The sequence below is a fragment of the Eretmochelys imbricata genome, chromosome 7 (assembly GCF_965152235.1).
Source record: "Eretmochelys imbricata isolate rEreImb1 chromosome 7, rEreImb1.hap1, whole genome shotgun sequence".
NCBI classification, from domain to species: domain Eukaryota; kingdom Metazoa; phylum Chordata; order Testudines; family Cheloniidae; genus Eretmochelys; species Eretmochelys imbricata.
The window spans coordinates 85,498,967-85,523,443 of record NC_135578.1 but is presented as its reverse complement, the minus strand read 5'-3'; the positions used below and the strand labels follow the sequence as shown (position 1 = coordinate 85,523,443).

At 39.3% G+C, this 24,477-nt stretch overlaps 1 protein-coding gene across 6 annotated transcripts in view; it reads left to right on the top strand.

The window, feature by feature from the left end:
* The window catches only part of MICU1 (mitochondrial calcium uptake 1), a 216,743-nt gene that overhangs the window by 49,243 nt on the left and 143,023 nt on the right, over positions 1–24,477 (top strand). For all 6 annotated transcript variants that reach the window (XM_077822075.1, XM_077822074.1, XM_077822070.1 and 3 more), the window contains exons 3-4: positions 8,117–8,297; positions 15,549–15,711. In XM_077822075.1, the coding sequence (XP_077678201.1) occupies positions 8,117–8,297; positions 15,549–15,711 (344 nt within the window). The remainder of the gene's footprint in view (positions 1–8,116; positions 8,298–15,548; positions 15,712–24,477) is intronic.

The window sequence follows — 24,477 nt, the reverse complement described above, 5'->3', positions numbered from 1 at the left end:
GACAGATACTTCAAGTCTCTCTTTTTAAAAATAAGTTAATGTATGTGTAGCTTGTCAAGACAATAAAATCTGAGGCTACACTACAAACTTTTGCCGGGATGGCTAAGTCAGTCAGGGGTGTGATTTGTGATAGATATAGCTTTTCTAGCAAAAGCTCTGTGCGGGACAGTTATACTGAGAATACTGTAGCTTTTCATTTGGGTGTCTGGAATAAGCTATATCAGCAAAAGCACAGTTTTTGCTTTTGATGCTAGGAGTGATTTGCTGGTATAGTACACCAGCGTAGCTATACTGGTAAAGCCTTCCCAGTATAGAGCTGGCCTTAGTGAAAAGTATCACTTTCAATTCAGTAACTTGCACACACAGTCTTACATTGTTTGTTTATTATTTGCATTGTGGTAAATGATCACACTTAGTTACTGGCCACCCCTGGGCGAAAGGCAAAATCCTTTCCTTTTATAATAAGCTTATAATAGAAGAAAATGAGCAAAAGATGAAAGGGTGGGGTAAGGATAAAATATTATCAAGCTTTTTTGGTTTTTGTTCATATAAACTATCTGCAACTTGCCTAGTAGCTAGATATTGGTTGGATAACTTTGTATAGATGTCATTGTAGAAATGGGTCTTGAGCAGAGGGTAGTGGCCTGATAGTACTTTAGTCCAATTTTACAGCTGCTGAAATCTCAGGTGAGGTTCAGTAACTTAAAATCTTACCGCTGTGGATTCACTGTTGAGTAGGCTATCATGCTTTACAGTGCACATTCTGTCAAGATACTGATTTAGATAGACAAGGTGGGTGAAGTAAATTTTTTTTTTTATTGGACCTGAAGAGCTCTGTGTAAGCTTGAAAGCTTGTCTCGCTCACTCAGTCGTTCTCTCAATAAAAGATATTACGTCATCTACCTTGTCTCTCTAATACCCTGGGACCAACACAGTTACAGTAATACTGCATACAAGATGTTGATTTATTATTTTGGAGGAGCAAATGCAGCTGAGTAGCCTGAAGCTAAAAACCTGAGTAAAATGAAAATTTAGGAAGTGTAAAGTTTAATATAATGTACATTTTGGAACACAGAAGAGTAGAAAAAAATGGATAAAATATTGAGTATTTCAAAGAATTTTATTTTCTCATTATTCCTTTCTCCACAAAGTCTGTTAAGCACATTAAATAACTTTATTTTGCTGGTTGATTTGAAGTTATGCATGTTCTCATACAGAACTTAATGTTTACATACTGGCCTTCAGTAGGGTCTGTGCATGGATTCAACTTGCATAGTGCTTATGGCTGCAGGTTTATTTATTAAACAAGAAAAAATGGCACATAATACAGTTTCATAACTGTAATCTTCCTGTGATGGTTTTAATATGGTCATTTATTTTTGTTGGCATGAGATGGAAAACCAGTCTTTTTGTGTGTAAGTATTTTGTATATAGTATTATAGTTAAATACTTATGTAATATGGTAGTGCCCAAAGGACCCAATTTGGATTTGGGACCCCATGGTGCTGGATACTGAACAAAGACTATAAAAAACAATTCAGACTCTGAATTGTCAAAAAATACAAACCAGCAAAGAGTAGGGGCCGGAGTTACAATATGATGGGTTTAGCTATAGAGGTAGGGAATGCAAATGAATCTGATAAAGAATTGGTCCAACTTTTTTAGATATTGTCACAGATCCTAACTCCCTGCTGGCCACCCATTAGGACTACTGTGAGGGGAATCCATGCCTCTGTGCTTTGGATTCTCTGGGGTGTGTTAAGCTTCCGGAACCTCAACAGATTGCAGCACTAGTTTCTCTGATGGCCTCTCTGGCACATTTTCCTGGGCACTGATTGTCTGCTACCACTTCTTAGAAATGGAGTTGTGCAGTCCACTTCCCTAGGCCACCAGGTCAACAACAAGTGGTGACCCCTGATATAACCCAGTAATTTAAATATGTCCCTTTCCCAGAATGTCTAGTATCTCCCAGGGGTTTGCAGTAGCTATGAAGCACTCAGCACATGCACTCATATATTTTGCACAGGGTCTAACACCTTTTTGCACTTTTATGCTTAATCATGTAAAGCACAGGAAAGTACAGATCATTCACACACACAAAAAAACTCAACTCATGTCATTTACTTTCTAGCTCACCCTTCCCTTCTGAGTCCTTGGGGAACTATCAGAATCTAGGAAAGCAGGGTGCCATAAATATAAAGGGAAGGGTAAACCCCTTTAAAATCTCTCCCGGCCAGAGGAAAAATCCTCTCACCTGTAAAGGGTTAAGAAGCTAAAGGTAACCTTGCTGGCACCTGACCAAAATGACCAATGAGGAGACAAGATACTTTCAAAAGCTGGGAGGAGGGAGAGAAACAAAGGGTCTGGGTCTGTCTATATGCTGCTTTTGCCGGGGATAGACCAGGAATGGAGTCTTCGAACTTTTAGTAAGTAATCTAGCTAGGTATGTGTTAGATTATGATTTCTTTAAATGGCTGAGAAAAGAATTGTGCTGAATAGAATGACTATTTCTGTCTGTATGTCTTTTTTGTAACTTAAGGTTTTTCCTAGAGGGATTCTCTATGTTTTGAATCTAATTACCCTGTAAGGTATCTACCATCCTGATTTTACAGGGGTGATTCTTTTACTTCTATTTACTTCTATTTCTATTAAAAGTCTTCTTGTAAGAAAACTGAATGCTTTTTCATTGTTCTCAGATCCAAGGGTTTGGGTCTGTGGTCACCTATGCAAATTGGTGAGGATTTTTACCAAACCTTTCCCAGGAAGTGGGGTGCAAGGGTTGGGAGGATTTTGGGGGGAAAGACGTGTCCAAACTACGTTTCCCAGTAAACCCAGTTAGAGTTCGGTGGTGGCAGTGGATAATCCAAGGACAAAGGATAAAATTAATTTGTACCTTGGGGAAGTTTTAACCTAAGCTGGTAAAAGTAAGCTTAGGAGGTTTTCATGCAGGTCCCACATCTGTACCCTAGAGTTCAGAGTGGGGGAGGAACCTTGACACAGGGTATCCTCTGCCTCAGCATGTTTGGTTGTTTCTCCATCATGAGAAAAAGAACCCCTGACCAGACTAGGTTCCACCCTTTTTAAAACCTCTAACCCTGCTGCATCCAGTGACATGCTTGCTAGCTTCCTTTTTTAGTGAGTACAGACCCCTGTCATATGACTTTGTTGTCAATGAGACCTATCCCTGCTAAACCAGTTTCTCTGCACAGGGAGAGTCCTTTGTGGAGAGTGAATAGATTTCCACTGATTGGGTACTTGAGTCACCTACCCTCTACTATTGTTCTTTTGCCACCAGCCTTTAGAATCTCAACCCAGCGTAAAAGCAAACAGAGCATAGAGAAAGCAAAAGGCTGCTTTCAAAATGGAGTTTTCAAATTGACACAGACACATAGGGTTCATAATCTCACACAGAACATAAACTGTACCAATGTATTACCAAGTCTTCACAGTTAGATGCACTTTTTTTTTAAAGTGAGGCTAAGAGGCAGAGAGAAAAGAAATAACAAAAGGAAAGAAGGGAAAGACTTAGTGAGCTGTGTTTTTAGTGGCATCTCACAGGGATTGGTTCTTGGCCCTATGCTATGTAACATTTTTTATCAATGACCTGGAAGAAAACAAAATCATCACTGATAAAATTTGAGGATAACACAAATTGGGGGAGTTGTAAATAATGAAGAGGACAGATCACTGATTCAGAGGTTTCTGAATCACTTGATAAACTGGGCACAAACAACATGAATTTTTATGTAAATTATACATCTAGGAGCAAAGAATGTATTACATTCATGTAATTCTTGTATTACAAAGAATGCTTACAAGATAGGGCATTGTATCCCGGGACGCAGTGATCCTGAAAAAGATTTGGGGGTCATGGTGAATAATCAGCTCAACGTGAGCTCCTGATGTGATGCTGTGGCCAAAAGAGCTAATGTGATCCTGGGATGCATAACCAGGGGAATCTCAAGTAGGAGCAGAGAGGTTATTTTACCTGTGTATTTGGCACTCGTGCGAATGCTGCTGGAATACTGTGTCCAGTTCTGGTGCCTACAATTTAGGAAGAATGTTGATAAATTGAGGAGGGTTGGGAGTGGAGCCCCGAGAATGATTAAAAGATTAGAAAACCTGCATTATAGTGACAGATTCTTAAGCAAAATAGATCAAGCTCTTCGAAAGAAGATTAAGGGGTGACTTGATTACAGTCTATATACCTGGGGAAACAGATTCTTAATAATATCTTCAGTCTAGCAGAGAGAGAGAGAGAGATCACATGATACAGCACCTGGAAGTTGAAGCTAGACAAATTCAGACTAGAAATAAGGTATACACTTTTGACAGTGAGAGTAATTAACCATTGAAACCATTTAGCAAGCGTCATGGTGGATTATCTATCACTGACAATTTTTAAATCAAGACTGGATGTTTTTCCAAAAGATATATTCTAGGAATTATTTTGGGGAAGTTATAATACCTGTGGTAAACAGGAGGTCAGACTAGATGATCACAATGGTCCCTTCTGGCCTTGAAATCTATGCATCATATTACATCATAATGGGTTTTGAACAAAACAATTTTAAATAGCATCTCAGTGTCCCTTTAAAATAAATAAATATAGAGCTATTCTGAATTGTTGGTCTGAGAATGTAATGAAGCTGTTCACAGGTTCAGTTTTTTGTATTGTCTGCATAGTCCTTCATTTGATTCAATTTTAAAGCTCTGTGGATTAAGGCATTTCTTTATTTTAGAGAAAGTACTGTGAAAAAGTGAATCTTAGTTTGAGTTTTTACAAAATGGAGGAAATGTGATGTCCTGTTTTTAATTTTTTTGTATTGGCTTTTAGCAGTTTTTATGAGTGCTGTTCTCTACAGCAGAATCCTCTTCATTAGTACAGAATCTGCAGAACTTGAAAACATGTCTTTTTGTATCTCCGTTATGAGTATCAGATCATAGGAATGTACTGGATGGATATCAATTTATTAACTTCATGAATTAATTTCAAAATACCAATGCAGAAAAACACTAACTCCTTTTTATGAAACTGCATTATGACTCTATGCTAACACAAGTTGAGAAGGTATTTAGATTATAGGCATCTTTGCTCAACTCCCAATTTTTTAGGAAAAATATTACCACTTGGACAAGCTTCCTCTCTGCCCACGTGTGACCATTTTTCTGAAAGTTTGATAAAATTCATTTCAGCTGTATGAAGGACAAAATAGTTTGTAACAAGATAAAATTTTCCAATCTACTTCTTGAGTTGTGTACGTTCCATTTAAGAAATCTGAAATTAATCTGGTCAAGTCCTGGTATTTGATATACTCTAGTTATTTGTCAATTTTGATTTCTTCAAAGTTAAATGGACACCGGAAATGCGTGGGGAAATAATTGCCCAAGTCTATGAAACGTTATCCCTTAATTTTATAGGTACTTTTGGGCAATCACAGGATTTTAAAACAAATCAATTCAAAACGCACAGAGAAACGACACAGTGCTTACCAAGGTCCAATTCTTTCACTGCTTAGCGAAGGCCCTTATTCTTACGTTGTAGCTTCTTTCACAAGAAGTCCCACTGACATCAGGGAAATATTTGCTGAATAAGGGTGGTAGATTCTGTCCCTAACTTGTTAGTTTTTATTTTGAAGTTGTAAATAAAATTAATTTAGTCCATCCTGTGTGTGGTTTAAAAAAAAAATGTGTAAAATCTTCCCTCCCTCCTTACATCATCCCTCAATCTCCGAGATCTTTCTCTTTCTACATCATCTTCTCCCCTTCTGTGAAAATCTTCCCAATCCCTCAAATGATCTTCTTTCCTTTCTTCCTACACACGTGTCTTGAGAGTGGAAAAACAAATATTTGATAGAATTTGTAATTACTTGAATTTTACGTTTTAATAAGTGCTTAGAGATCTAAAAATAAGCATGTTAGCTGAAGATTTTTATTAAAACGGTCAGCTATGAAATATTACCCCTTAAAGTCCAATGATGATTTAAGTCAGCATGCCACTGAGATTAATCTGAGAAGTTCATGGCTTTTCATAGTCGTTCTTTTAGTTTGTTGCAGCACTGGTTTGGTTCTCATTCATGAAAATATCTTTCAGACCAGAAGGGCTATTAAATATATTCTTAAATTCTCCAGAAAACATTGAAATCTTAGCAGACCCATAGTGAACGCTGAAATATAGTCTCTTTGCATACCTAGCACATTTGTGGTACTATAAAATACCACAACAAATTCCTAATTGTTAAAGTATCTCACAAGTGACCATCGTTTTCTATATTTTTCAATTGAAATTTGCTGACTAGATAAAACTCACCTTGTGCACCACCAGCCTTAGATTGCATACCAGTAGTTTGTAGAGCACAGTAGGTAGATATAAATGTATGTGAATTCTTAATGTAATGCTTCTTCATCTGTAAGCAATGTAGAAGACTTACTACTTCCAAATCTATCACATGTAATAGCGGTCAGTGACTTATGAGGAGTCCGCAAGAATGGAGCTGTACTTTTTTGTGGTGTTTAATTTTGAAGTAATCTGTCCTCTTTATTTTACTTTTTCTTTATGTAGTGCATGGAGACTATCCACAAATGTGACTGTGTTTACCCTTGTGAAATTTCAGTAAAGCTAGTATTTTTATTTTTAAAAGATAAGGAACTTTTGATACACTGCTTCTACATTTTGTTGGTAAAAATGGAGGCCAAATATAAATAATTCTTTGCTTGAAGTTTAGGAGATACAAAGATCCTGTGTTTTTTAGGATAGTCTTTGTATACGAGATGTTATGCTTTTCATTTGTGGCATTTGCAACTGAGCTTTTATGTGATACTTTTGATTAAAAGTGCAATGTATTAAAGCTCTGTTATTGCATTCTATTGTGAAGTTTGAGTTGCTCTGTGTACGAAGTGTAGCCTAGTACTTTGATGCCTCAAGTAGCTTTCATTGCTCATTGTTCACAGTGGGTTGGCAGTAAGACTGACTGTGGAAGTAGGATGATTTTCATCTGCAGAGAGGGTTACTGGGAGGTGCTCTTGCACAGCAAGCAAAGAGCTCCAGTGTTCTGCTTGTGCACAGTATTTCTAATGTATGGATAACCAACTTTGGTCTTCATTGTCATTATACCTTCACCCTTCAAATTCTCTAGATTCGTCCATGAACGAAATACGACAGTCTGTCACCTGCTTGAAGTCAAAAATAAATCAACTGAGCTGAGACCAAAAGGCTGTTTATTCTGAGCCTGGCAGTACTGAAGATACAACAGACGTTCTGCTTCCTTCATCACTTTATTTTATTTTTGGTAGAGGTTTTAAAGGCATGAGAGAAACACTTTTAAAGTCAGAATATTTTCTTTCTCATATTCTGGAAAATAGCACTCGCTGCATCTTGGGGGCGGGGGGGAGTGTTTTTTGTTGGCTCGAAGATAAGCAGACGTGAACTAGCATAATTCAGTCTGTGATTCGTATATTTAATTAGGTTCTTGGGAACAAACAAATGAATAATTAATATTAGTTTGTTTTGCAAGGGTGGGTGAATTCCACCCTAGGGGCGGGGGAAATATCAGTATGTGTTGTAAATTCTTAAAGATCCTAACTCTTTCATTTGCTTTTTGTTCTATAATCCTCAAAGCTCTGAATTGCAGCCAGTGTTCCAATCAAGGAAGTCTGTGCAGGATTCCCTTTTAGAACTCAGTGATGACATCCATTGACTGTCAGTGTTAAATCACTTGATGTGCTTTCTCTTTCCACCTGCCAAATACCAGGTGTTAATTGTGTCTGGAGATGGAGAAGTGGAAATGTATCATGGCAGGGTGCTACCATTGGATTGTTGGACCATACTACTACATTAATTGAAGTTATTTCTCTTATTATTTATTTATTTAATATTGTAACAGTAGTACCCACAGACCCTAATCAGGATCAGGGCCCTATTGTACTAATTGTTTTACCAGACACAGTCAGTGACAGTCCCTGCCTCAAGCATTTTACGACCTTAGATGTTTACAGTCAAATCTGCTGTTATTCCAATCTGTTTGGCTGAATGCAGTGTTAAAAACTGGTTAACTTGTTACTTATGGACTCTCTAAAGTTCCTGAATTGATCATTGTTGTCTTCTTGTCTATCACAGAGCCCATGCAGAAGCACCGTCATCTGTAAAACACAATGCAAGGACAGAAACTAACGAAAAAGTGAAGGACCAAGAAGAAGAGGAGAATGACGATGATAGAAAGACTGTTGACTCAAGTGGTGGAGGGGTTCAGCCAGAAGAGAAGAAGAAGAAACAACGTTCTGGATTTAGAGATCGTAAGGTACAAAAGCTTGCCACGCATAATGTTCTTCTATAATGCTGCAGTTGCACAGTAATGAACCAGGGAGAGAAAATACAGGTCACAGAATTAAAATTTTAAATACTGTGAGTACTCATGGGTTGACTTTTGGTATTTACATTTACTGGCCTTCATTTTAAAGGGGAATAGTGACTTTGTCACCCCTTTTCTGAGTGCTCAACTTGATATGCCTTAAGGGGGCTTGATTTTTGGGAAGTGTGGCCATTTTGAGGTATCTCAAGTTGAGTACCCAAAAAGTGAGTTACTCAATCACTAGTTCCTTTTTAAAATTTAGGCTAGTGGCCTTCTACCTTGCTCTATATTAAATCGCAGTGATTAAGATCTGAGAAGCATGACATAATTAAAATTGTGTCTGAAGTGTCTTACCCAACCCCTCCACAGCTGGCAAGAAGGGGCAGCTCCTTTTTATTCCATGTGGTCACTCTCTCACTGTGGCTACTGAAACACAACTTTTCTCTCCTTTTGTGCATTTATTTAGGCCATGTCCATCATAAAAAATGGGCACCTATGCTTATTTGCTGTTTGATTCCTTTCCCCCCACATTTTTAAGTAGGATAAAAGCACTCTAGTAGTGAAGTGATACTTCTGACCTACCTTCATTACTGGGAAGTCTTGAGTGCTTTGGACTCCTTTAGAATGATCTGCAACGTTAATTGTCAATAGCTGTTACTATCAATATTACAAGATTCCAGTTTGGTCTGAGGAAAAGTCCAATAACTCAGTTTTAGCAGATGGCTGTATTTTAACCTCTCTGGATGCTTATTTCATTGGGTTATGTTTTATTTAGGGTCTATGCAGTACCAAACAGAAGAACAAAAGAGTGTATTTTCTTCACATTTCCTTTTCTATAATTTTCTCCTGATAATTATTTTTAAGTCCATATGTTGGAGGCTGAATCTCATTAGTTGCTAAATTGTAAGTGATTAGTATGTAGTGGCTTAATAACTGTTCATATGTTGTAAAGGTTTTGTTTGGAGATGCTGAACTAATTTTTGCTCTCAGTAGTTAGGCTACATAACTCAGTTAAATTCTATATATCTCAGGGTGTTTGCTGGGGTTACAGACTGTCCTTTCTGCTGGTATGCTGGTGAGGATTTTAAGTGAGGTTCCATTCTAAGGTACTAGGCTGAGATTTTCACAACTGTGTAAGGGATGTGGATACCCAGTACCCATTAACTTTAATGGGAATTAAGTGTTTAAATCCCTTAGGCAGTTTTGAAAATCTCAGCCCTCATCTATACTAGTTGAGACAAATGGGTTTATTTTTCGCTACTAGCAAGGAGCAAAGTTATGATATGTCTGGTGATAGGGAGCGGGGTTGCTTGCTGGCTCCCTCAGCTGTTGCTTCCAGCTGCTGAAGATAGGAAACATTTGTTGGCTAGTATGGATATTTATTTTAAGTAATGAGGAGCCATGCCTAAAATTACCAACCTCTCTCCCTTCTAAATTAGGAAAGGTGGGACTATGGTCAGGTTTCACAAGTAAGATGTTTCAGCAGTGAGAATTGTAGAGGAAATTAGTTTATAAGATTATAATAGATGATAGTTGCAAGTTATCAGGTCTACACTAGAACTGGATTTCTCTCTTTTTGACTCAGTGATAATCACTGAACCTACAGTGGTTAATCAAATGAATAGTTTGCGGCCTCATGACTTTATGGGAGCAACAATTAGTGATTTTTCAGCATGGTCCATTGGCTAACTGAGTTATTTCTCATGTAGAATCAGTGTGAATGGTTTGTTGTGATGAAGGTGTGATACTAGCAGAAAAGGTCCCCATTTCTCCATTGAACACTGACAAATACATAGTTGGAACGCTTATAAATTGCTGCCTGCATTAATCTCATTTTTAACATCTATATCCCATATTATAAGGTAATATTAGAACATTTGATTTGCAAACCTCTGTAACTGTGTAAATCACCAGACAAGAGAGACATTAACTAGTGTGAAATGCAGGTCTCCAACCAGAGGTGATGTGTCCTGCCTATCATGGGAGGCTCATCACCACCAGAAAGACAAGTATGGAACATTCAAGAAGGCAGAAGTCGTCATTGCTTTGTCCCTTCAGTGAAGATGAGTCATGCAAGTGAATTCATCCCATCAGCTGAGTCTGCAACTCAGAGCAGAAGGAAGAAAGGGAATAAAAAACACTAACAAGAAGGAACTGATTCTTTATGCTGCTTGGACACTGGGAGGAAAGGATTACTAGGCATAAGCAAATGATCCCCAGTGCTTAGCCTGAGTTACTGCTAAAGGACATATAGAGCTTGCTTATTATAGAAGTTTCTATAATTTTTTGGAACTTTAGTTTGGAACTCATTTGTGTGTATATATGTTTACCTGCTTTAACCTTGTAAATAACTCTTGATTCCTTTTCCTATATAATAAATCTTTAGATAGTTTATTATAGAATTATCTACAAGCGTCTTTGGTGTGAGATCTAAAGTGCATTTTACCTGTGATAAGTGACGGGACTGGCAGTAACCTGAATCTTGTTATGATCCTTGGTGTAAGGGATGAACTGTCACAAAAATAGGTTTACCTGGGTGTCAGGACAGATCAGAGTATCTAAGGGAACTATCTGTGATTCCATGGTTGGGCTGTTATAGTGCTTGTGGAGTTTACACTTGATAATTGGTTGGTGAAATCTAAATGTAGGTCTCACAACCCGTTTGGAGTTTGTGCCCTGATTCTTAGCAGTCTGCCCAGAGGTTGGTACTCACAACCTAGAGCCACTGCAGGACATCTTGACAAAAGGTTTACCAGCATCTTCACTAACAATAAATCCTGTTCTTCCACAGCACAGGGTTAAGCATGTCTCCTCAGAGTCTGATGCTGAAGTCTAGTCCTACATGAGGCAGCAAGCCTAACTGGTAGTCTTCCAGCAGTTCACCGAGCACTGGAGCCCATGTTTCTGTTGTTTAAGTGAACCCTTTATTTGTGGGCTTGGTCCCATCTCTGATATGTAGTCAGCAGTTACAGTAGGGGGTGACCTGCCTAACTGATGTATGTTGTATTGTTTTTTTAATTACTGTAAAGTCGGCCACATGAAGTGGGTGAGTTTGGACACACTCAGGTTCTGTGTTCTGATGTTGGAGTAAAGACTTAATCCATTCACATTCAATACTGTAGTCAGATGAACTTATAGGAGGATGCTGTGCTCTGAAAACTGGTCAATTGTAGCAGTTCAGGAGTTTCTGGCACTTCATATAAATTCTTCTCATATCGTCATATAATAAACCAAAAGGTTGTATGTGTCATGCCCTAGCATAGGGGGGAAAAACTTCAGTTGAAGTCTTTGAGTTTTGAAACATGGCTGTTATCCCAGCACTGTTAATGAATGCAATAATTAGTAATGAAATAATAAATTAAGCATGTCACAAGTTATTTTGGATGGTGAAGAAATGTAGGAGGAAGTTGGGATGTAATCGCTCAGCGTCAATTAGAGCTTGGGGCGGCTGTTATAAACTGATTCTAGGGCAAATATCATCTTGTGTACATGTGTAACTTGAGTAATATTTAGATTTGTTTATAAACGAGAGAGAAGGAAACAATGATCACGTGCTATTGTAGCTGAAGGTTAATGACCAATAAAACCATATGAATGGTGTAACTTGTTCGCTAATTAATTTGAAAAAGAGTGTGTACTGCATTAGGACTGCTTCACTAAGATCTGTTTGGGAACTGTCATTAGCTCTTGGCAGGTATTCTGCATTATGAGGGTTAATTATGCTGAGACTTCATTTCAATATGCAGTGCAGTAAGCAGCCTAAAGTAAATGAACGTTAATTTATCTGCACTATTGCTATGCAGGCTGTGTGTGAAACCAGACTGCTTGAGTTCCTGCTCTATCAGATGATGATCTGAGGGGCCTGATGACACTGTGGAGGTGCACTGAAATGTTGATTACAGTGGACCTTGGTTTATTTAGTTTTCTTCTCATGGCAATGGAAGAGATTCTTTTCCTTCAACCTGTCATAGAGAGCTGACTTTAAGCTTCCAGAACAGTGGTTCTGTTTTGTTGGGCGTGGGGGATCCCTTGCTGCTGTTTTTTCCAAACTGTCTCACTAACCTATTAATATTTGTATTTAATTGGCAGAATGCAAACTCTCCCTGTTGAGCCAGGTGATGCTGCTCTGAGGGTCCAGGTTTTGGCTAAAGTTTAGCTTTTTAGACTGCACAATATCTTTTGACTAACCTGCGTTATACAGATTATTGAAAACCTTTCAGAAATAGGAAGAACCTGTTGTCAGAAGGATACCATCTCAGGAAATATTGTGAAAATCCTTGCAACCTGCTGTATTCCAAAAACAAAAAATAATAATAATTTTCTCTCCAGAAGTAACTCTACAAGGACTGACTTTAGTCCTGGATTTTAAGGATACTTCTGAATAGGTATTCATGTTTTCCCTGTTGAAACGACCGAGAAAAATCCACACACATGCAGTGTGTGTGTAAAATATAATTACTACTATTATTTGTGTATCCTATTGTCTCTGTCCTATTCATCCTCTGTCAGGTGATGAAATGGCTTCAGCTGATCTGATGCAGTGGTGAACAGGGCTGTGTACAATTGAGAAGAAAACCAATCTTGTTCATTGGTGTATTAGAAAACTTCAGTGTTGAATGTGTTTTTTTTTTAGAAGATTGGATTTGAGACCAACCTACTAGATATTGAACTAGTTGGATTTTTTTTTTAAATTCCACATTTGGCTTAAATTCCCTGTTTTGTTAACCTATCATCAGTTGTTACTTTCAGACATTTGTTTTCCCCTTGATGTTTGTTACTGCTAATAATTAGAATTTGAAAGAAAGTGTACTCGTCTCCAATTTGTAATAATGACATCTTACATTATCCTTCAGTTTCTTAATGACATTTACTAAATTCACTGTTTTAAGACACATTTCCTCCTTGCTTTTAATATTTTTGTCCTTTTCTAGTCCTATGTATATTACTTCTTAATCCCGATGTAAATCACAAAAACAAAACAAGATTCCAGCAAGATTATGAATTGATCCATTATTGCATACTTGTGTTCTATCCCGATTCTGAATTCAGTGGACTCTTATCTGCAGCTAGAATCCATACACAGGAAATAGATGGGTTCAGAAATCCTTCTTGATTTTCAAGAAACTGCTAGGTCAGCTTTTGCTTTATTTTTCAAAATATTACCGACTTTGGGTCCAGTTAAACTGATACACTGAAATACTTGCTTAGTTCCTCATCACCTCTTCTTTTTTGTTGATGTTTTATCTTAAACTGCAACCTAATCAGAATACAGTAATCCGGAAGCTGACACAGGCTGAACTTTCAAGTCCACTTACTCTGGAGCTATGTGTTCTGAATTGAATTCCTGTGAAATCTAGTATCAATCTAAGGAAGCTTTCTGACGGTCTGTTTCATTAAGCGCTAGGACATGAGACACTGTCTGTGTACTCCAGGCCATGCTTTGAGCACTGTGTACTCCAGGCCATGCTTTGACATCAGTGTTTATTCCAGGATGGAGGTAACAGTTTGCAAAAGCACGTGAACATGTGGCTGGTGGTAATGTAGAAATAAAAGCTACTGAACAAAGACTTGCTGTTGTTAGACATAATGAAATACAAATCTATATTTTTGCATACTACTACCATTGCCTTAATGAGTGTTTGATCTTAGATCAACTCTGACTGCATGGTTGAGGAAAAATGTGTATGCCTAGAATAACAATTCCTTGCAAGATTCACAAATGATAACCTGGCTCTGGGCAGAGATTTGAGAATAGGGCCCCTGCAGAATCTTATAAAAATGTAGTGCAAAAGGATTAGAGGAATAAGTGAGGCAAAATTATGCCTTTGCATATGAGGGTCGGACAGTGGCTAACAGTAATCTTGCCCAACTCCAATCCGTAAATGAAGGATTACTCATCTTCCCCCACTTCCCCTTCCTCTCTTCATATCGCTTTCCCTCTCCTACACCAGAACTAAAGTAGGGAATAAACGGAGCTTTTACTCTGTATTGCCCAGATGTCGGGGACCATGGCTTTTCAACCCTGGTCCTTGGGGCTCTTTGGTGCTAGGAGATTCCAACCTACCACCCAGGGACCTGCCAACTACTTTCAGAATAGGAGCTGAACTCAGACAGAGGGCCCCAGTCCTGGGAGCTGATTGGCAGAATGCTGGGAACCCTGATTGGTCCAGAGCCCCTATTTAAACGGAGCACAAGAACAGGAAGTTGTCCATCCAACTGGGATCCCCCTTGCTCTGGATTGTGTGCCTAGTGCTTCCTGTTTCCCTGGATTGAATTCCTGATGTCCTGACCCTGCCTGACTCTGGTTATTGATCTGTGGTTCTGCTCTCAAGTTTGTGTTCTGCCTCTGATTTCCTGGTAACCTGACCCTGCCTGCCTCCTGACACTCAATTCTCAGTTTACCCTCTGCCCTGTCTTGGACTCTGACCTCCCAGTATCTGACCTGGCCTGATTCCTGACTCCTGCTTTGACCACTAAGTCAGTCTGCCAATGTCCTGGTCATGACACAAGCCCAAGTGTTCTAAAATCATGATTCAGGCCCCCAGAATTGAGGTTGGCATAATAGATTTTTTTTTTAAAACAGTAATTTTTGTGCTCTTTATTTGCATTCTGATTTTTGAATATTGAAGGTTCATGTTGTTAAATTTTTCTCCACAACCATGAGGCCTAGAAACTTAGTTTTTAAAAAATGAATGCTGAGATTCTCAAGTTATCACATGACTCCAGGGGCTGGGGCTTTAGGAAAACATGAGACTTGAAATAAAATACAAGATTTGTGATAAAATCCTGTGAGTTAGCAACACTAAGGCCTGGTCTACACTTAAAATTTAGATCTACGTAGTTATGTCACTCAGGTGTGTAAAAAATTCATATCCCTTTGTGACGTAGTTAAGCTGACCTAATTCTTGGTGTAGATGCATTTAGATCAATGGAAGAATTATTCTGTCAACATAGCTGTTGCCTCTGAAATATGGATCGATTAGTGACTGAAAAATCCATTGCATTGTTGTAGGAAGCATCTATACTACAGGCAGTATAGCGCTGCTGGTGTAGTGTCATTGTAGCCTAACCCGTGTTGGCATTGTGCAGCCATTGTATTTAGAACCTGTCATAATGTGGCAAAGTTTCACCAGGACTAAATATGGAGTGAAAGTTGGAAAACTCTTGTATGCAGTGATATGTGTTTAACTTAATTTCTAGGTGATGGAGTATGAGAACAGGATACGAGCCTACTCCACTCCAGACAAAATCTTCAGATACTTTGCCACCTTGAAAGTAATACATGAACATGGAGAACCAGAGGTGTTTATGACACCACAAGATTTTGTGAGATCCATTACTCCTAATGAAAAACAACCAGAACGTAAGTAAAATATTCAGTAATTATGTTTAGGGGTGATATATGTAATGAAGAGTTCAGAATAAACTCTTTACTGTCTCTTTGTAATCAACTTTTACTTCTCATTGTACAAATAGGTTGGCAGGGGACCACCTTGTATTTGTATATGTTTACATTGCTTAGCACAATGGGCCCTGTACATGCTGCTGCAATACAAATAAATATTTTCCTCTAAACACATGTACTTGTGGATGCATAATATTATACAAAGTAGTAATAGAGTAAAAAAAGTAATAATTTAGTTCAGTAGGTAATATGTTCAGCTTTTCATCAGAAGACTACCAAGTTTAAATTCCATATCAGCACTTGGGTTCGTATCCAGTACTCTCACTGCAGTGGAGTACTGCGGGATAATTAGGCATGGCGGAATTTAATTTAATTTTAATTTTTTTTTTTTAATTTCAACAGATACCAATGTTTGTTTTTAGGCATTTTTTTCCTATTTTTAACTTTTTAAATTTTCACATTTGCAGGAAATTGGGGGGCTTATATCAGACAATTTAATGACTGTAAAGTTTGGGATTCAAAATTTAAATCTTTATAACTGTTAAAGCACAAATTATACAAATTAAATATACTTAAAGCAACTCTAGTTTTCAAGCAGCATTTTTCTTTATTGCCTCTATATAAATTTCTGTTACCGACGGAAATATTTTTCATCCGTGTGAAATACCCAGGGTATTCTCCACGGTTCTCTTCATTATAGCGGTTCACTAACCCCAGTACAGCGACTGGAGTTTATCAGCACCAACTTTGATGCAGTACAAGCAAGAGCATTTCTCCCACCACACAGACTCACTATCCTGGGACAAATGCCTCCCTAATAGGCTGGGGAGTTCACCTATACAACCACAAGGCTTAGGGCAAATGGCCTTCCACAGAAGTGACCTTCCATATCACTCTTTTGGAGCTAAGGGCTGTCAGGAACGCCTGTGCATGCTTTCTCCCTTTCATCAAGAGCACCCACTCGAAGATCATGATGGACTTAATATAACCTGTATATTTTACTTAAATCATCAAGGAAGCAAACTTTGGAACTGGTGCATCTATCACAATAGGCTCATCTCAGCTGTCTACCAGGGATACAGAACGTGACAGCTGACAGTTTGTGTTGGGAATTTTTGTCACTACCATGAGTGGGTACTGAACTCAGAGGTGCTTCGAGTTATATTCACTCTTTGGGGAACCCTGACTATGGATCTCTTTGCTACTTACTGGAACAAGAAATATCCTCATTACTGCTCCAGGGCTGGCCTGGGTAGACATTCACAGCGAGATGCCCTTATCTTCCTATGGGCAGGGCCTTCTTGTATGCCTTTTACGAGTTTCTTCTTCTGTCCAAGGTCCTGTTGAAAATTCAATGAGACAAAGTGAGAGTTATTTTGATTGCCCCTCCTGGCCATGACAACTCTGCCTCCCTTATCTGACACAGATGACAATAAGCCCTCTTATTCCTCTTTGGTCCATTCCTCACCTGCTCTCTCAAAACAATGGGTGATCCTTCACCCCAGCCTGTGGATCTTCTGCTTTCAGGATTGGCTCCTTCTTAGTTCTAAGTCTTAGAGGCAGAATGCTCTGATGAGCTAAAAGACATGTTGCTACACAGCCAAAAGTTGATCACTCGACACACTTAACTACAAACTGGAAATGACTTCAAGTTTGTTGTGATTCTAAACACATAGACCCAACCTCATCTGCCCCCCGTCCCCTCCCCCCCCCCCCCGATTTTACACGACATTTTAGATCTCAAGCAGTCAAAACTCTCACTCAGCTCTTTTAAGGTACATCTCACGGTGATAAGTTTTCCACCGCCAGGTAGACAGTCACTCGGTGTTTGCTCACCCACTGATGCATGGATTCCTTAAGGGCGTTGGGAATCTCTTCCTGCACGTGACATCACCTGCTTCAGCCTGGGATCTTAACCTAGTTCTCAGGGCTTTGACTAGACCTCCCTTTGAGACCAAGGCAACTTGCTCTCCTTTACACCTGTCCATGAAGACAGCATTTCTAATTGCTGTGACCTTAGCTAGGCACAGAGGAGAAATAGTGACTCTGATGGCACACCCAGAATTCAGACTTTTTAAAGACAAAGTAACTCTAAGGCCTTATCCCAAGTTTCTCGCCGCTTTCTCTGCTCTTTCCATAATGAATCAACAGATCCATCTCACATTCCCCCCTCTTCCCCCCCCCCAAAACCGCGTTGACACAACAGAGATAGTTCTGCATGTGCTAGATGTTAGAAGGACACTAGCATTATACTTGGACAGGACTAAGGACTTTAGGAAATCCCTTGAACTCTTTGTCCACAGAAAGATCCAAAAGCTCTGTGATATCGGCTCAAAGACTATCCAAATGGGTCTCTGGTTGCATTAATCACTGTTATCAAGGGCACAATCTGCTTCCATCCAGAATCCATACACACTACACAAGGTCAGTTTCTACCTCAGTCACATTCCTTAAAGATATCCCTAGCTCAGTAATCTGTAGAGCAGCGACTTGGGCCTCTGCCCACACTTTCGCAGAACATTATGTGATCACTGAAGATTCAGCCCCCGACCCCATCTTTGACTCCACAGTACGCTCTGTAGTCACAGACTCCACTCTGAAGTGCCAGCCTACAGTGGTGCACTCACAGGGAGACAACTCGAAGAAGAGGAAGTTGCTCACCTTGTGCAGTAACAATGGTTCTTCGAGATGTGTCCCCCTCTGGGTGCTCCACAACCTGCCCTCCTTCCCTCTACTTCAGAGTTATCTATGGGGCTCTGCAGTGGAGAGGGAAGTGAGGGTGGGGGATGGGGCTGCCCGCACAGTGCTAGATAGCCTCAAGGCAGACCACAAGGGAAGGAGAGCACATGTGTGGGCTCAACGGACACTGCTACCAAAAATCTCCCATTTAAATGCGCAGGGGTACTCATACACCTATAGTGGAGCACCCATAGGGGGCACATCTCAAAGAATCATTATTACTGCACAAGGTGAGTAACTTCCTCTTCAAGAAACAGTAGTCTTTCCATTTTACTGAGTTGTGGTATATAATGACAATTATATGATGCCCGAGGTTAGGGGTCTATTTCAGGAGTGGGTGGAGTACAGGAGGCCAGACTAGGTTATCATGATGGTCCATTCTGACCTTAAAGTGTATGAATCTATGATGCAGTTTAAATTAACTGACTTGGTTGCTGTGTGTCATTATGTAGGTTGATCAGCTTTGGTCAGTTTTCTGATGTCTGGTTACATCCCGGTACTGGAGAAAATGTTAGCCTCAGATAGTTAGTTCCACATTGTGCCCCTCAGTGTAATGCTATTTATAACCTGTCCGACAAAGCTCGGAAGTGGTCTTGTTGTTTAGCAATATTTCTTGACAATACTAAGAGAGAACTCCTATGTAATTCAGGCAGTCTATTACAATGTTGATAATTTTTGCAGTTTATCCCAAAAAGCATTCTGTGGTATGCTACAGTCATAAACCACGTTCCAGGAAAAAGACATTTGCCAGACGGTTCTGAATTTCATCGGTTAGTCGATGCGGATAAGCATCTTTGACAAATCGTGTAAGCTCCCTGTAATCAGTATGTATTTTAGCATTCTTTTCCCCATTATAAAGAGCCTTGTACAAGACAGGAGCTGCAACTCTGTGCCTAGGTGGAACACATCTTGAATTTGCTTCATGTTCTCTCCCATAAGATGCCTTGGAATACTCCAGGGGATAGTAGTACTGAGGAACTGTCGCAAATAGAAATCAGTTGGGAAGCATTGGCATAGTTTGGTGTAGTTGATCAAAAGTTCTACTGTTGCTGTACAAATTTAATAAATGGGCCAGTGCTTATGGCAGCTTCACTAAATCGGGTTTGCTTTTTCGACGATGGCATTTTCCTTTATCTCATCTGTCCCTGAAGGTATGGAGTGGGCAACACCCAGATAAGTAAAATTATTTCCATGTTTCTTACCATTTATGTGGCAATAAGTATTAGTTCAGAATATGTGTGTGTGCTCTGACAGACCCAAGGAAATGGACGTTACTTAGATAAAAGCAAAACTGAGCCAGTGCACATTGTATAGAAGAATCTGTACTGACTGCGATTGATTGGTGAAACTAAGCTGCCAGCCATTGAAATTCATCATTAGTAGAAAATTGTAACTTGTACTGTATTTAGTGAGAATGGATGGTTTGGGAGTGGAGGGGTCGAGTTGTTAAGATGTTACCAGCCCTATGCAGCACTTCGTTAGCTTGCTATGGCCAATGAGTCTGGGCTGCGTTATCATTGAGACAGGAGACCCTGTGTCAAAAAAGAAAGTGTAAGTTTTGTTCTGTCTCTGTTCTTGCCTATGTGGTGCTCTCTTCAATTTGAGTCTCCTCTTTGGCTAATTCCTTCCATGTAAGTTAACCTTTTTTTCTGTGATACTGGGTTCAAGAGCACCAGAGCAGGTTAGCTATAACCTTAACACTTGTGGCACTGGAGTTTCATTGACCTCCTGGTCAATAGACGGGGGTTCTGTTTGCTGTACCACGTTTTCAGCTGCTGTTTTCATATGTGTAGTCTGTCAGCTTGGTCTGTGTGTGGTGTACTGTAGCACTAGCAGTGGCATAAGAAATATCACTGTTCTACTAGTATATCTAACTTGTCTACATCAGAAAAATGACTGTTATATAACACATTAGTTAATATGATTTAGCACTCAGAGTGCGTATGGATTGCCATAAGCTAGCTACATGATTTTGTTATGACATGGTTCTGGCAAAATGATAGTTAGTGTTCTGCATTTTCTGTAGTTGAAAAAGAAAAAACCAGGGGATTTTTCATTGTTTATTTTCCAAATATTAAAACTGGGACAAAATCAGGTTTTTAAAAAAAAAAAAAAGAAAGAAAAGAAAAATTGGGAGTGCGGAGAAACAAAACAAAAAAAACTATTCTAATATTCACGTTTTACTACAGTATAACTGAAACTTTTTTTTAATGTACAAAGGTATATTTTTTTTTTCTCTCAGAGCTAGTAGTTTTTCCAGAAATCCTGTTTTTTGTGTACACTTCAAAGAAAATTATGGAAGTATCCTCACTCATGTTGAGCCTCATGCTGTCTTGGAGGTAGTCCAACTTTGAAGATAAGTGTTCTGCATCAGTAGATCCAGGGGGTACACTCAAAGCTCGCCGTGCCACATTGTTGTAATTGGGAAATATGTCTTGATGACTGATCCAAAAAGCCAGCACATCCAGTTTCACATTGTCAGGGTTAGATAAATTCATGTCAGTAGTAAATTCTCCTTTCAGATTTGAAATGTCACCTTTAGTGGCATATGGTTGAAACACTTGGCATAACTGTCATAGTCTGCTGCAAAATTCACTTTGAGGAAGAGGTCCAAAACCTGGATGACATTCCAAAAAGTATCTTCAGCACCAAACACATGGGGGTTCAGGTTATGGGTCACAATAGTCTCCGATTTCTCATTGAGTATTTTGAATCCTTTTTTTGGTTCTCATGTTGTGGGGTTGGAAGGATTTCCAGAAACAGCTGCGTTTTCTTGCAGTATGTTTCTCTTGCAGCTTTTGTGCTCGGTTCAGCTGAGATTTTGGTTGTCAGGATCCAGTAAATGTCTGTATTGACACATGTGTTGGTAGTAGTCGAAGAAAACTCCAGTATTTTACCTTGGTGCACAGAATCTGGTGGTCATTTTGGTTATTTGACAGTCTCGTCAGAGTTTTTGCGTTGCTTTTGTTTTTTTAGAACAAACAACAAACCAAAAAAACTCATGATGATCTAGGAGACATATTAGCACAGTCCACATGTTATTTACACAACAGGCAGCTAATTACAAGCTCATCCACTGATGTGGCACAACAAGGGTAGGTAATCGGCATCCGGCTCTGCGCTCATCTCACACTGTGTAAAACAAAGCCTTCTACTTGTTTGCATGCTTGAAAATGGTCCCAAATCCAACGATGCAAGATTCATGTCTTTCATTTTTTCTGTAGCAGTAGCTGTTGATAGGACAATGTTAATCAGATGAGCAGGACAGCTCATACGTAGAAGCTCCAGTTTCTGATTGAGTTTAATCTCCCATGCAAACTTAGCCATGTAGTAAGCAGAATCTGTGTTAGCTGTGAACATATTTTCCCAAGTTAGTTGGTACATCTCAAACATGTCAGTTATTGCTGCGTTGACAAAACAGGTGTCAGCAGAGGGAATGAGTGTCACATCAGCACAAAACAATGCGGGTTTATTTGCTTTGAAATAAAATAACAAAAACTAAAGGCCAAGAATTAGACAGTCCAAAGCATCAGGAGACTTGTCAAAAATCAGCCTAGACACCAGATTTCCATCAATTCGTTTTATCAGTTTGGATACTGAAGTATTGTCATTTTCTTTCAGATACTTACCGGTGAGGTTTTCTGCATTAGGAAGGGTTTTTGCTGCTGGACCATATTGTTGAACAAAGTCAGCAATAGGCCCCTCCGCAATTAACAGCGGTTGTCTGGCGAAACAAAGAGCATGCACAAATTCATTGACACAATTGTGCTGTGTCCTCTTTCATTAAAGCCCTGGTGAAAGCTCCTGATACTGTTTATCCCGAAGCTCACTTTCTTCTTTAAGCTCCTTGTGTCACTTGCTTTGACGTGCTCCTTTATTCTGTCAGCACGAGGACTGACCTCAGTGCTGCAGTACTTGCAGTGCAATGCATCCTCTTCATTCCCATCTTTACTTTTCTTGAAAATTTCTGAGCACTGATTTGCTTGCTGGTATTCAGGCATAGATTTGCATTTCTGCCCCATGTTTACCTTTTTACCTTATCTATCTGTAATCCCCAAGGAACTTACCTAGTCCCTGGGGCTTTGTGTGCTGGTAGTCCCTGGTAGGAATGGGGAGCCAAGGGCAGACTCAGAGTCTGCTGGGCAACCAAGAGGGAGAAAGGAGAGACGCTATGTAGAACTACAAGGGCCACTGTTAGTTTGGGGAAGGATTGCAGGCGTGCTAGCTCAGTGGAAGGGGCAGAGTGAAATGATTGACAAGGGAAAGCCCAGGAAGAAGAGCTAGCCTGACCAATACGTGGTGAGATGGCCTCCCCAGGGAGTCCTGGAGAAGGGAGAAGCCATTTTGGGAGTAGTCTAGAGCCAGCCACAGAAAGAGCAGGACTGGCTGTGTGGGAATCCAGAAGAACTCAGGCCCATCCATCCAACCCTGTAAAGAGATTGGCACTAAAGGAGGTATCTGGATGGACGGGGGCGTTACATATCTTTATCTGTGGAGGATTGATTGTTTAAATTCAGTGCCACACTAACCAGATGCAAAGCAATAGGCAGGTAATGTCTCCTTGCAAGCCAATCATAGTGCGATATTAATGTTGATATTTTCCATTCTGAGTTTTACACTGTGGAACTGCTTCAGTCTCAGCGTTGCAAGACACAATCATGTAAAGCATTTGTGTTTAACAAAAATAAGTACTCAAAAAAAATACTGAGTGGACTGATAAATGGTTGTAAATTGGTAAAAATCGAACTCCTTTAATAAAAAACTAGTCATTTATCAATGGAAATTGGCAAAAACTGAAAACGCACAACACTAAAAGTGGAGCTAGTGGTCAACTTCTGCTACCATTGTTGCAACTTACAGGATACAGTTAATTCCTTACCCAGTTTTAGTCATCAGTGTCTGAATAGGTCTCCAACACAGAATTCAGCTGGCTCAATTCTGAGTTTGGCAACAACTAAAAGAGCAATGGGAGCCTGATGTTATCATATCCAGTTAAGTAACGTTTTTACTGAAGGAGGGGTTTGTAGAAAGTCATAAGCATTAATCATGCTGTATGTATGCCTCTAACCTTGAGTAGGAGCAATATTCTTTAAGGAAGTATAGCTTCTGAAAGTGCACATTGTATGTAAGTGTGTACGTTTGTTTCTTGGAGTGCACACAAATATCAGGAGTGATTCCTCAGTTTAATATCCACAAATCCAGCAATCCATCTGACAATTCTCTAATTTTTCACTCAACCTATGATATTAATTACAGGAATTCTTACTGTATTGTCTCAGAAAGGTCAAAGAGATCATCATGAAGTGATGAACAGCTCCATTTTCTGCTCTGTGACTATTACGAATCTTTGAGTAGATGGGAAGCATTTTTTTCACTTTTACTCATAAATAGGTGACAGTAATCTATTGTTCACCTTCCTGGACAAGTTATATTTTTCTTTCTTTTTCCAATCCTTTCCTTCTCCCAATCTGGTTAACAAGAAGATCTGATAGCTATTTAAACCACTGGCTGAAAATGTGTGGTTTCTAGCATATGTTTGATTTTCAACTGTTGGTTTGACAGTCTATGCACTCTTGTGTGAATTACTGCCAATTCTCAATAACCCAGTCATTCAGGAGTTCCACTTCTCTAAATCTGTTTACAGAATGTATTTTTTTTATTGTTGTAAAAATCATTTGTAAGTCTTTCCATGTTGACTATTAAACTTTCATTGTTATGCATAGACTTGGTTACACTGTAGAAGTAGATTGAAAGATGGCTTCTTTCTCAACCCTGTAAATATTATTTTCCTTCTAAGAATAAGATCCTTCTGTTTTGTGGTAACACAATGTGAGGAATACGTTAATATGAAAATCTTCTAATTAATGCACTTGCTTATTCCTGAATGTACAGTAGCGCCCTTGTTTTTCCTTTTTATGTCCAAGACCATTCACGTGTCACTTTACCACACAAAAGCTGGCAAAATTGACTTTTGGTTGAGGTCTA